Raw genomic sequence first — 13,184 nt, 5'->3', positions numbered from 1 at the left:
CATAAATGCGCGTTCTAAGGCTAATGTGTTTGGCCAAGGGACCAAAAAACTTGGGGAAGTCTCGCATATCCGCTTGCAATAATAATTTATTACTATTATTTTTACAGTAAAGTTTGGTTTTAGTGTTAGTATTAATAGTGGCAAACGATACAAGAAAGCAAGCTTATACAGCATCAGCCAAAAAAAAAAAAAAAACATTTCACCTATCCATCTCCTCCATTAGTTTGTCTAATTCTTCCTTGAATTTATTCAGACTATCCACTTCCACAACGTATACTATCCCAACAATCAACCACCACCGGTTGGCCGAAGGAAAATTTCTACACATCTATTCTGCAATCATCCTGCCTCAAAATGAATTTATGTCCCCTCATGTGCATAGTCTGAGAAAGAGGAAGCATCCCATCAGCACTGAGTTTACTTAAACTATTCAAGGCCTTAAACGCCTCAATCAGATCACCTCTCAGGTGACTAGTCTCCAGATGCTGCAATTTGCAGACTCGAAGCCTTTCTTGGCAAGAACATCCCTTTTCTGTACACGTTCCAACAACTCACCAGAACAAGAAAAAGTCAGCCACAGGAAACTTACAAACCTACGTTGGCACCGAATAAAACTGCGGAAAAGTTTCAGGAAATTAACTCAAATTTTTTTTTTTTTTTCATACTTACCAACGGCAGTGCATGTGAGCAGAGGCGGATTTAACGGCAGCGCACCGGGCCCCGACTTCTGAAGGGCCCACGCAAAACTCCAACAAATTAGTTGAACATATTAGTTCAAAACTTTGTGATTATTATTATGCTATTATTAATTATATTATACATATATTATGTTCAAATTTTATTGGAAATAAAACATTAATAGTACATAATATTTTTTTATTTATTTAAAAAATTGGTTAACATGTATTTTTATTTTCCCTGTCTCTCTCTTTTTTTTAAGGGGCCCAATATTTTCTTCCGCGCCCAGGGCCTCAACCGACCTTAATCCGCTCTTGCATGTGAGTGCTTATGGTGATCATCCTATTTTGTAATATCATATCAGGGCGTATGACAGCTTTGAGGATCAGCCGCTATCCACATGCCTAAGGGTGTCGGAATATAATTTCACCTCTGCCTTCACCAATCCCTGGCTCAGAGTTTGTTTTCATTATCTTTCATATTGAAATGACACGGCAAAAGAGTAAGTAAATGTTTTCATTCAATAAATACGACTTCAGGGAATCAACCCCTGGCTTGCAGCCGTGAAAGGAGTTATATACAGCAATGTGCCTTCTGTATATAATAAAGAGTTCTTCATATGAAAGTACTTATATATATATATTAACCCCAGGGGCTCACATCTGGTGAGTATGGGCTTGGCACACCCAGGGTCCGGAGCTGGTTATCATCATTCTTCTCTTTCTTGGTTATTCCCTTCTCTCTCTGTCTGTCTGTCTGTCTGGGTAACAATTTTTTTTTTGGCTGGTGCAGAATAAGCCTCAAGCTTCCTTGCACCATATGGCTAATAATAATACTAATAATAATAATATACGGTGTAGTAAGACAACAGAAATTATTGAGCATAAATAGTCTAAATGGACTACACTGGACAGTGTAGTCCATTTACACTATTTCATTTATTCCACTTGAAGCATGGCTACGGTTACAATATATTGGAATCTGGCATCGTTGTGCAAATAGCTATTTGCACAACTGGCATCGCACAACTGGAATCTGGCATCACTGTGCAAATAGCTATTTGCACAGCGATGCCAGATTCCAATTATTTTCTGTGCAAATAGATATTTGCACGGAAAAGTTCGCTGTCTTCAAGAGCTTATGGCACTTGCAGCTTTGAATATGATCAGAATCGATTAGCAACTTGTTCTGTCAAATGGATATGCCGAAATGGTTTACTATGTAAATAATAATGAACAACAAGCTACAGTACTTACCGTAAACCAGTTTATTGAACACTACAGAACATCCGAGATTTTTTGAAATCCCTTAGCCTAGTTGTTGATTTTACGGCATATCCATCGGCGAGCACTTGACCCAAGATCATGTTGAATGGTCGCAGAAGTGGAATACACGCCTATCTCACATAAATTAAATACCAAATCTATTTCTTATTAAAATTATAACAAAATAGTTATTCTGATGTTATCCAGCACATAAAGGAATTAATGGCCGCGTCTAATTTCATTTGAAAGTCTGAAACGATTTAAATTAAAGTGAAAAAAGATCCTTTTCATAAAAGTGAGTTTTTCTTGTTAAGCCGGCAGGCAGTCAAAACCGACTTTAGAGTGTAAAACTCGCTAAGTCTTATTTTCTTTTTTAGTAATTTTTATTTGTAAGTAAGGATCCCCCCCCCTTTCGTTTTAAATATCGTGTATCGTGAAAATGATTAATTTCTATAAGAAAAATGCATTAATGTCATAAATATCTTCCACTTCACTGTTTCATTTTTGAAGAAACAACGTAATTTGTTGTTTCTCTCAGTTAAAATTGATCACCCGAGGAAGTAATTGATTCGCTTTTACTGCTGAAAAGTGAAACTAAATTTCTACTAACCCGGGTTGAATTCATTAGCTGAAATCTCTCCATAATCGGTGAGACGGATGAGAAACTACCCAAACAGTGTCAAAAATTCTTTACACCAACGATTCAATCATTTTTATAATCAAATTTAATGTTCTGACGTGGGTGACCCAATTTGCAGCTTACAATCTCGGAAAGCGCGTCATGACATTCCTTGAGTTTGTTGGCGTATGTCTCGAAGTAGCAGCCATAAATGCTAACAGCTATTCCAATAAGGAAGATTTCGGTTGGTGAGTTGTTAGATTAAAAAAAAAAGTTATATAGAGAAACTGGTTATGGCTGCTGCAAACGTATTTCGATATTTCAATTTTTTTTTTTTTTTTTGTTTTAGTACTGATTCATGCTCTACCGAATTCTTTATCTCATTCTAGTTTTAAAGAGCTAGGAGGTTTTTCACTGTATTCATTATTTGTATTTCTCCATGAACTGGATCTGAAACTGTTTGATACGGTCCAAAATTATTTTCAATTTGTCCATCTGAGGTAAGAAGGTCAACCTGCAAAATATCATTGACATGTGAGTAAAAATCATTTGCAAAGAATATTTTATATTAACATTAATTAGAGGCATAAATATAATTAAAGGATACCCATATTGTACTGGAAGAAGGGATACAAAATGAGAAGAATACGAAAACACACACACACAATTTTCGTTTCGATCGGGGAAGTACAGAAAATCTTTTGTCATTAGAAACTTGGGGCCATTTTAATTGGAAAATATAGGCACTCCCCGGTAATACTCGACTTACGGAAATTCCACTTTACATTAGCATTAGTAGAGGCATATGATGCAAGAAAGCAAGCTTATGCAGCATCAGCCAAAAAAAAAAAAAAATAAAAAAAACCACTCCCATTTCACCCCTCCATTCGTTCGAAATACCTGTCCAGCTGAGCCTTAAATTTATTTAGGCTATCAACTTCCACAACAAGGGGAATTCTGTTCCATCAACCAACTACCCGCTGGTTAAAGGCAAATTTCTGCACATCTATCCTACATCTGTCTTTCCTCAATTTGAATTTATGCCCTCTCAGGTGATTATTCTGAGCAAGAGAAAGAATCCCATCGGCATTGAGCATGCTCAAACCATTCAAGGCTTTATACACCTCTATCAGATCACCTCGCCGGCAGAGCAGATTCCCTCTGAATGCAGCATATTTACTGCAGAGCTGCACGCTGTAGAGTTAGCCTTGGATCACATTAGTGAATGCCAATTCCAACGGTTCATTTTCTATTCCGACTCTCTTAGCATGTTACAGGCTTTAATTTCTGTGAGATATAATCCTCATCCAGTTCTGTCTAGCATTCAGCAGAAGATTCACGTTCTCCATGAACGCGAATATGACATCCGCTTCTGCTGGATTCCCAGCCACATTGGGATTAGGGGAAATGATTTGGCTGATGCCGCAGCCAAATCAGCAATTCCCAATAATAACCGCTGCCTGTTAGTCCCCTATACAGACTACAGGCAAATAGTACATCAAAAGGTACATTCCCAATGGCAGGATTCGTGGAATAGACAGACTGCGAATAAATTATATCGTATAAAGCCTGTAATTGAACCGTGGCAGTCTAGTCTGCGCAGGAATCGTAAGGAGGAAGTTGTTCTTGCCCGGACCCGCATAGGACACAGTCATTTGACTCATTCGTTTTTGCTGAGGGCTGATGACCCTCCTATGTGTGTGTCCTGTGGCATAGTTTTAACTATCAGACACCTTTTAATTGACTGTCCAGATTTTAGCAATATCCGTTTTACCGCTTTTAACCATCTGACTGAGCTCTATACACTCCGTCAGATTTTATCTGACAATGACAATGTGTCTGCTGTTTTTAGCTTTTTTAAATCAATAAAGGTTTTTACACGTATTTAAAATTTATACGTTATTGTTATCTCTTTTATTGATAAGCTTTTATTATATATCTGGACATGGTGACCTAATTACTTAGGTCACTGAAAGGATAAATGTTTAAATTTTTATATGTTACCTGGTCTTGGCGCATTATAGCCTTAGATGCTAATGCGCCAATAAAATCTAAACAAACCAAACAAACCAAACCAAACCTCGCCGGTGCCTAGTCTCCAGACACTGTAATTAGCAAAACTTAAGCCTTTCTTCGTAAGAGCAACCCTTTGTTAAATTCACTAATCTCGTTGCTCTTCTCTGTACTCATTCCAGCAGCTCTACATCCTTCTTGAAATGAGGCCTCCAGACCTGTATACAAAGTGTCTCAAAAATATTGGTACAATCATTTAGGGGTGGTAGCTAACATCTAAAGGAATGTGAATTGCATAGGTATCCATAACTGGAAAAGTCACCGTAAGTCGGTACACGGCGCTGTACATCACTTCGCGAGAGGCAAAATTTCTGGTTTATTCATTCATTCAAGCAGTAGTCGCTGCACGAAGAGCATGCATCAATATATGCGAACTGTGAGCTGGCAGACATGCACCTAGTGTATGGATTAGCAGAGGGCCCACATGGTGTGTGCCCCCATGCGGCACAACATCGCTTCGCAATAAATGTGTGGGCAGGCAAGGTCGGTGACTGCTTAGTCGGCCCATACTTGTTACCACCCCGCATGAACTCCGCTAAATATCGGGTCTTTCTTGATTATGTTCTACCAGGGTTACTTGACGATGTTCCAGCAAATGTGAGATGCAACATTTGGTTTCAACATGACGGGGTGCCTGCCCATTATGGAAGGGGTGTTTGTGACAATTTGAACAGGCGTTTTTGGCGTCGATGGATTGGCCGTTGTGGACCCGTTGACTGGCCCCCACACTCGCCTGATTTATCGAGACTTGATTTCTTTCTGTGGGGGGGGGGGTTACCAGTCTATCGTGTATGAATCGCCTGTAGAGATGGAAAGGGATCTCTTGGCAAGACTCGTTTGCGTTGCTGCTACTGTCAAAGAAACTCCAGGTGTCCGCCAATCCATGCTGCGTCTCGTGGTGGAACCTTCAAGCATCTGTTGTAATATCATGAAATGCATCCATTTCATACTCCATTGTTAATATTATGTCAAATAAATGTTTGCCACTAATTACTGTCTTGTATCACTGCTACTACTACTTTTTTGACGTTTCCGGTTATGCGTTCCTATGCGATTCACATTCCTTTAGATGTTACCTACCTCCCCTAAACATTTGTACCAATATTTTTAAGACACCCTGTACAGTACTCAATGTGTGGCCTGACCATTGCCTTATACAAGGGAATAATCACCTCCTTATCCCTGCTAGAAAAATTCCTGTATATCATTGACAAGACACCATGAGCTACTCTTGCAGCCCGTCTACACTGCTCAGAGAACTTCATATCTGCCTGCAAAATTAACCCCAGGTCCTTTTCATTCTCTACCACTGTCAGTGTAGTACCACAGAGTTGATACGTTGCTCTGGGGTTACTGTTTCCCATATGTAGTACTTTACATTTGTCAATGTTAAACTTCATTTGCAACTTCTCAACCCATCTACTCAACCTTTCCAGATCCTGTTGCAGCAGCATAGCGTCAGTAGTGGCCTTAACAACCCTGCCAACCTTTGTATCATCTGCAAAGTTGGACATTAAGCTTGATATATCAATATCATTTATAAATACAGAAAACAACAATGGACCCAACACTGAACCCTGAGGAACTCCACTAACAACATTAGTCCACGATGAGCAGTGTCCATTGATTACCACTCTCTGTCTACTCCCCCGCAACCATCCCTTTATCCATAGCAGCAATTTGCCTCCAATGCCACACTGCTCCAATTTGTGCAGCAGTCTTCCGTATGCAACAGTATCAAAAGCCTTTCTAAGATCCAAATATATAATATCAAAATTATTCCCTGCATCCAGTTCTTTTTGTGACTGCATCATAGTATCCCACCATATTGGTCAGGCAAGATTTTCTCTTAACAAAACGATGCTGTGTCTGAGCTATAACTGAAGTCTTGTCTAAATGATCCTGCAGTGCTTCTTTAACCAGTACCTCCAATAATTTTCCTGGAACAGAGGTTAAACTCACAGGTCTATAATTACTTGTGTCAGCCTTTGATCCTCCTTTGTGAATCGGGGTCACATTTGCACATTTCCAGTCTATGGGTGTCTCCCCTGAGTCCAAAGAAGCTCTCATAATTATGGCTAAGGGTTTGCTTAATTCCTTTGCTGCCTCCTTTACTATAACTGGATAGATCCCATCAACGCTGGGTGCCTTTTTTATGTTTATCCTCAACAATGTCTCCACTTTACTCTCAGTTATTACAAGATTCTCTAGCTCACTGCCAGAGTTTGCTTCACCTCTGGCATTCCCCTTCCTGAATAACTCCTCACGTGTGAATGTAGATGCAAAACACCCGTTTAGTTTGTTAGCCACCTGAGCAGGATCCTCAACTGTTGAATCATCAATATCCAGTGTACCAATCTGATTCATCCCGTTCCTTCTAGAGTTTAAGTAGGAAGAACTCTTTTCTGTTTTTCTTTGCATCCTTTGCCAAGGATTTCTCATAATCTGCCTTTGCATGCCTAATCTCCTTTGTGACTTTGTTACAGACCAGCTTATATCTATCATAGGTTTCCATGTCACCCATTAATTTATATGTATCGCATGCATTTTTCTTCTCTGCCATATGTCTGATTAGTTCATCTGACATCCATTTAGGCCTAAACCTTGAACAATATTTCTTAGTTGGTATGTAAAGCCTAGTAGCTTCCAAGATAAGTTCTTTGAATGCTTCCCATTTTGAATTTGCTGTTGGTAACATCATCAGTTGGTCCCACTGTATAGAATTTAAATACTGTCTCAGACCATCATAGTCGCCTTTATGAAACCAAAACCCTTCCCTTTACCCCTGATGGTAGTTACTTCTTTGAGTAAATCCTACTTCAGCACACTGTGATCACTGCCACCTAGTGGTTCCTTTATCTGCAGATTCTTAATGCATGAAGAATCATTACTGATAATATAATCAAGAGTATTACTCCCTCTAGTTGCCTTCTGAACATGCTGATGTAGAAAACAATCATCCAATAAATCCACAAAAGTCTTGCTAGTGTGTGAATGACCAACCCACAAATTCCCGTCAATATCTAGGAAATTAAAATCCCCCATTATAAGACTCTCTACTTTACTGGCCCACTCTATTTCCCTGTACAGTTTCTTATTATACTCATCAGAGTCATTAGGCCTATAGCACACTCCTACTCTCAATTTTGTTTTACCTATGCTTATGTCATACCAAACTGACTTGACACTGCCCTGTCCATCGATGTCGACTGGCTTCACTTCCTTGGATTTTATATGTCTCTTAACTAATAGCATAACCCCTCCTCCCTTCCTGTCCTGTCTATCCTTTCTGTAGACGTTGTACTCCCCAAATTGCAGTTCTGCATCCCTTATATCTGTGTGACACCACGTCTCTGATATCCCAACAATATCTGCCTTTGATGTTTTGAGCAATACCTCAAATTCATCAAATTTATTTACTAAACTCCTAGCATTGGTGTACACGCAAGTATACCTGCACCTGTTTCTATTCTTAGCTACCCTAACACAACCCATGTGTTTACTTGTACCGCAATTAGCATTAGCATTAGTAGAGGCATTTGATGCAAGAAAGCAAGCTTATGCAGCATCAGCCAAAAAAAAAAAAAAAAAAAAAAAAACCCACTTCCACTTGACCCCTCTGTTCGTTCAAAATACCTGTCCAGCTGAGCCTTAAACTTATTTAGGCTATCAACCTCCACCAGAAGGGATGGAAGTCTGTTCCACCAACCAACCCACCCGCTGGCTAAAGGCAAATTTCCACACGTCTATCCTACATCTGTCTTTTCTCAATTTGAATTTATGCCCTCTCAGGTGATTTTTCTGAGCTAGAGGAAGAATCCCATCAGCATTGAGCATGCTTAAACCATTCAAGGCTTTATACACCTCTATCAGATCACCTCGCTGGTGCCTAGTCTCCAGACACTGTAATTTGCAAAACTTAAGCCTTTCTTCGTAAGAGCACCCCTTTGTTCCATTCACTAATCTTGTTGCCCTTCTCTGTACTCGTTCCAGCAGCTCTACATCCTTCTTGAATTGAGGCCTCCAGACCTGTATACAGTACTCTAGGTGTGGCCTGACCATCGCCTTATACAATGGAATAATCACCTCCTTATCCCTGCTGGAAAAAGTCCTGTATATCATTGACAATACTCCATGAGCTACTCTTGCAGCCCGTCTGCACTGCTCAGAGAACTTCATATCTGCCTGCACAACCACCGCCAAGTCCCTTTCATTCTCTACCACTGTCAGTGTAGTACCACAGAGTTGATACGTTGCTCTGGGGTTGCTGTTTCCCATGTGTAGTACTTTACATTTGTCAATGTTAAACTTCATTTGCCACCTCTCAGCCCATCTGCTCAACCTTTCCAGATCCTGTTGCAGCAGCATAGTGTCAGTAGTGTCCTTGACAACCCTGCCAACCTTTGTATCGTCTGCAAACTTGGACATTAAGCCCGATATACCATCATCAATATCATTTATAAATACAGAAAACAATAATGGACCCAACACTGAGCCCTGAGGGACTCCACTAATAACATCAGTCCACGATGAGCAGTGTCCATTGATTACCACTCTCTGTCTTCTCCCCCTCAACCACCCCTTTATCCATAGCAGCAATTTGCCTCCAATGTCACACTGCTCCAATTTGTGTAGCAGTCTTCCATGTGCAACAGTATCAAAAGCCTTTCTAAGATCCAAGTATATAATATCAAAGTTATTCCCTGCATCCAGTTCTTTTGTGACTGCATCATAGTATCCAATCAAGTTGGTCAGGCAAGACTTCCCCTTAACAAAACCATGCTGTGTCTGAGCTATAACTGAAGTCTTGTCTAAATGATCCTGCAGTGCTTCTTTAACCAGTGCCTCCATTAATTTTCCTGGAACAGAAGTTAAGCTCACAGGTCTATAATTTCTTGTATCAGCCTTTGATCCTCCTTTGTGAATTGGGGTCACATTTGCACATTTCCAGTCTATGGGGGTTTCCATAGACTGCTGGGAGCAATGGCTCCCAGCAGTCTCTGAAATACCATGCATCTTGTTTTCCAGGCTTTTGCTCATTCTAATAGAAGCAGTGCAAGAATCTCTTTCACCTCTGCCAGTGGCTACTGTCAATCTATTGGTCTTTGTCTCCCCGCAAGCTAGCAGTTTTCCGACCCACCTAACACTGCCTCGATAGCATCAGCAAATATTCTTGCACCCTTTCTATTTAAGTGTATCCCATCCCTGTAGAAGCAATCTCTACTGTTAACAAGTACAGTCCAGGCTGAAAAAAATTCTATCCCTTGAGCCTTGCACAATCTTTCCAGGGCCGAATTGATCGACAAGGCTCTCATCATATACTCCCTCCTATCGTGTCTGGGCAGAATTGCAGACACTTTCAAATTCATCCCTAATTCACGGCTTTTTTTCAACAGTGACCTGTACTTGTTAAGTAATTCTGCCGGTCTCCTACTCTTAATATCATTAGTGTCAACGTGTACAACTATATCACCTTTTGTGCCCTTAAAAGATGATAGCTCTATAGCATCATCAGCCTTTGCTCCTGGCAAACATATCCTGGTCCTGTTCCACCTATCCTTTTTACAAAGCATGTTCCCCGCTTCCCTGATAATAGAGTCACCAACAACTACTAGTTCCTGTGAAACCAGTGCATTCTGCCTTGGGGGTGGCCGCTGTGTCGCATGATGACCAAGTGCAAGCTCTGATGTTGATATGGGCAGCTGAGAGCTTGATGGGCCCCTCAATTTAGATCCTTCGAAGGCATCCACCCTGTCCTTCAAACTCATATAGGCCCATAACAATGATGAGTTGTCGCCTGATTTCCTTACATCGCGCACACACAAAGACATCCTGCATGGCAATATCATGTCCCGTACCCGATTGCTCCACAAACATCAAGCAAACAATTTTACGTAAGCTTTTGCTGGCCGATGCAAACTAAAAAAAAATTGTGGAGACGTATTTTGCATCCCGTAGGAATATATGGAAGTAACGTGAAAATATCGTAATGTGAACCGAATAACAATGTGTTATTGGGTTCATATTACGATATGTTAAGTGTTGTGTTCCGTGCAATAGATAACAAACTTTGTCCTGCTTCGTACTTCTTAATTAATCATCTTCATTTCTAAATCAATTTTATTATTGTAGATTATTCTGTGACACAGAGCAAAATGGAAGATAGAATAAATAATTACAAATTTAATACTAATTGTAAAACACATATATTAAATACATACAAAAACTTTCAGTTATTATGGTAACCTTCATCAGTCAAACTGACAGTTAAGAGTGGAACACGAGGGTGTATACTGCCATCATGTATATGAAACTGCGTGATGCAATAGTTAATTGCTTGATGTTGAAGCCTGCAGTTGTGATGTGTGTGAACGTTGCTAACGTTTGTTATTCATCAGAATGGTTGCTTCAATAATAGGGTGGACACGACATCCACTGCTTCTGTTGACTGAGGTAGTAGAGCATGTGATGTTCAACGACTCTAACCAGGTGCGTCGCCTGTAGTGGCGGGACCTATTTACAATCACGACATTGCTGTGTGGGTCAACATCGTGGTGGGTTGACCAGAAGTGTTCGGCAATGGCCAAGCTCCGCCTTGACCTTAGCAATCTTGGTGCACCTCACATCTACAGAACTAGAGTGGGTCCGGGCACGGGCTAAGGTCACTCCAGTGCCAAGATGGCTGCGTGTGTGTGCCGACCAAAAGTTAGTAAATTTAGGCCAGCACACATTGGTTTACAGTAGACAGTTGTCTTCGAGCACGTGCCCTCGTGTCGGACAAGGATGTCTAAGTATGGCAGGACATTGTCCAAATCTAGTTCAGTAGTGATTTTATGAAAGGCAACAGAGAATTGAGGTAGTCTAAGGGTCGGTCACCCGAATCTCTGGGGATAACCACAAACACATCATCCACGTAGCGACACCAAAAGGTAATGGGATTCAGTACATTCATAAATGCACGACCCTCTAATTCTTTCATCGCGATATTTGCCGTGATTGAACTAACTGGGGAACCCATGGCTGTGCGTACACCTGTTGGTAAATGGAGTTGTTGAACATAATTGTGCCGCCTGATAAGCACAGCCTGGGGTGGTGGAGATATCATCTGGTATCAGTTCGGTCCTGCTGCTAAGGGTCTGGTCATTATCCAAGAGTTCCTTTGCACATGTGATGGCAAGTTCCACTGGGATTGAGGTGAAAAGTGACACTACATCAAATGATGCCATGATTTGATCTTCTGAGATAGATAGGGTTCAGATCTGTTCTATAAACTCACTACTGTTGGAGACTGTATTGGTGGTCTTGCCTACTAGAGGAAAAAGGAGCCCCAAGACAAACTTCGCCAACTCATAACTCGGTGAGCCACAACAGGAGATACTTTGGAAATTTCGGTAGTCTGTAGAAATCTGGGTGCTTCCGTGCCGGAAGCACGGAAGTGGCTATGTGTGGATTCTGTTTAAACCAACTGCTAACAGTATACCAAAGAAGGTATGCTGTTAAACCAACTCCCATCGTTCCAAGGCTTTGATGGGAGGAACGGTTAAGGATTGATAAACAGAAGTGTCCTGGAGGAGCAACAGGGCTTTTGTCACGTAATCTGTGCGGTTCAATGTCCTTTATCCATTGGCAGGATGACGATGGGTGAGTCTTGTTCAAAGGTTTTGAGGACGAGAGTTTCCTGTGTGGACGTGCCTTTCTGCCGCTACTGGAACAGAGAAGTTTTTCTGATTTATTTTCTGCTTTATTAGTTTAAATTGACATATTAACTTATTTCTAGAGTAGCTTTATATTCCTATTTACGGTACTTAAAGTTAAAGTAACTTAGATAGAGATTTATAGGTATTACTTAGTATCGGAAAGGGTATCAAATACACGTGTTTACCGTTCATAAACAGCCGCCATTGTTACGTGAAAATTAATCAGTAAATCTATTAATCTTGTCGAACTTCATTGGCAATTAAATTGTACTTTTAATTATACATATAACCACTTAGGTTACGGAACATAAATAATTAGTAAAAATAAATAATTAATACATAACTTGATACGGAAGTTATATAAAGGGATTTCGTAGATAACACTCGTTACTGAAACGCGATACAGCATATCCGGAATTCGATAGCATTAGCTTTGTATAGTATAGTCAATTAATCAGTAGATCTATTAATCTTGTTAAACTTCATTGTCAATTAAATTGTTCTTTTAACTATATATATATAACGACTTAGAGTACAAACGTAACAAATAATTAATACATACTTGATACGGAAGTTATATAAAGGGAACTCGTAGATAACACTCGATACTGAAAAATAAATATAGCGTTATAACTGTGTTAAGATACAAGTTTAAGGTTTTAATTTTGTTCTGAAATTGTAATTTTACTGACATTTATATCGAAATCATGACTCTGACCAGAGCAGCAAAGCAAAAGGCTCAAGCTAATGGGAGTGCTGTGACTCAGGGGAGAACTGAGGGGGGTAGTTGCCCTCTGAATCACAGCCTTTTAAGATGCACTGTTTGCTTGATGTTTGCGGAGCAATCGGGTA

General features: G+C 40.2%; 1 protein-coding gene across 1 annotated transcript in view; it reads right to left on the bottom strand.

Annotated features, from left to right (window-relative positions):
* Positions 1-2,900: 2,900 nt before the first annotated feature.
* The window catches only part of LOC150078379 (alanine aminotransferase 2-like), a 107,204-nt gene continuing 96,920 nt past the window's right edge, over positions 2,901-13,184 (bottom strand). The window contains exon 13 of the mRNA XM_090385398.1: positions 2,901-3,076. Coding sequence (XP_090241524.1) covers positions 2,986-3,076 — 91 coding nt within the window. The 3' untranslated portion in view covers positions 2,901-2,985. The remainder of the gene's footprint in view (positions 3,077-13,184) is intronic.

The sequence above is a fragment of the Mastigoproctus giganteus genome, chromosome 11, assembly GCF_048544385.1.
Source record: "Mastigoproctus giganteus isolate SK-2022 chromosome 11, ASM4854438v1, whole genome shotgun sequence".
In the NCBI taxonomy this organism is placed as follows: Eukaryota; Metazoa; Arthropoda; class Arachnida; order Uropygi; family Thelyphonidae; genus Mastigoproctus; species Mastigoproctus giganteus.
The sequence above is the reverse complement of the archived record's forward strand: the minus strand, read 5'-3'. Positions and strand labels throughout refer to the sequence as shown.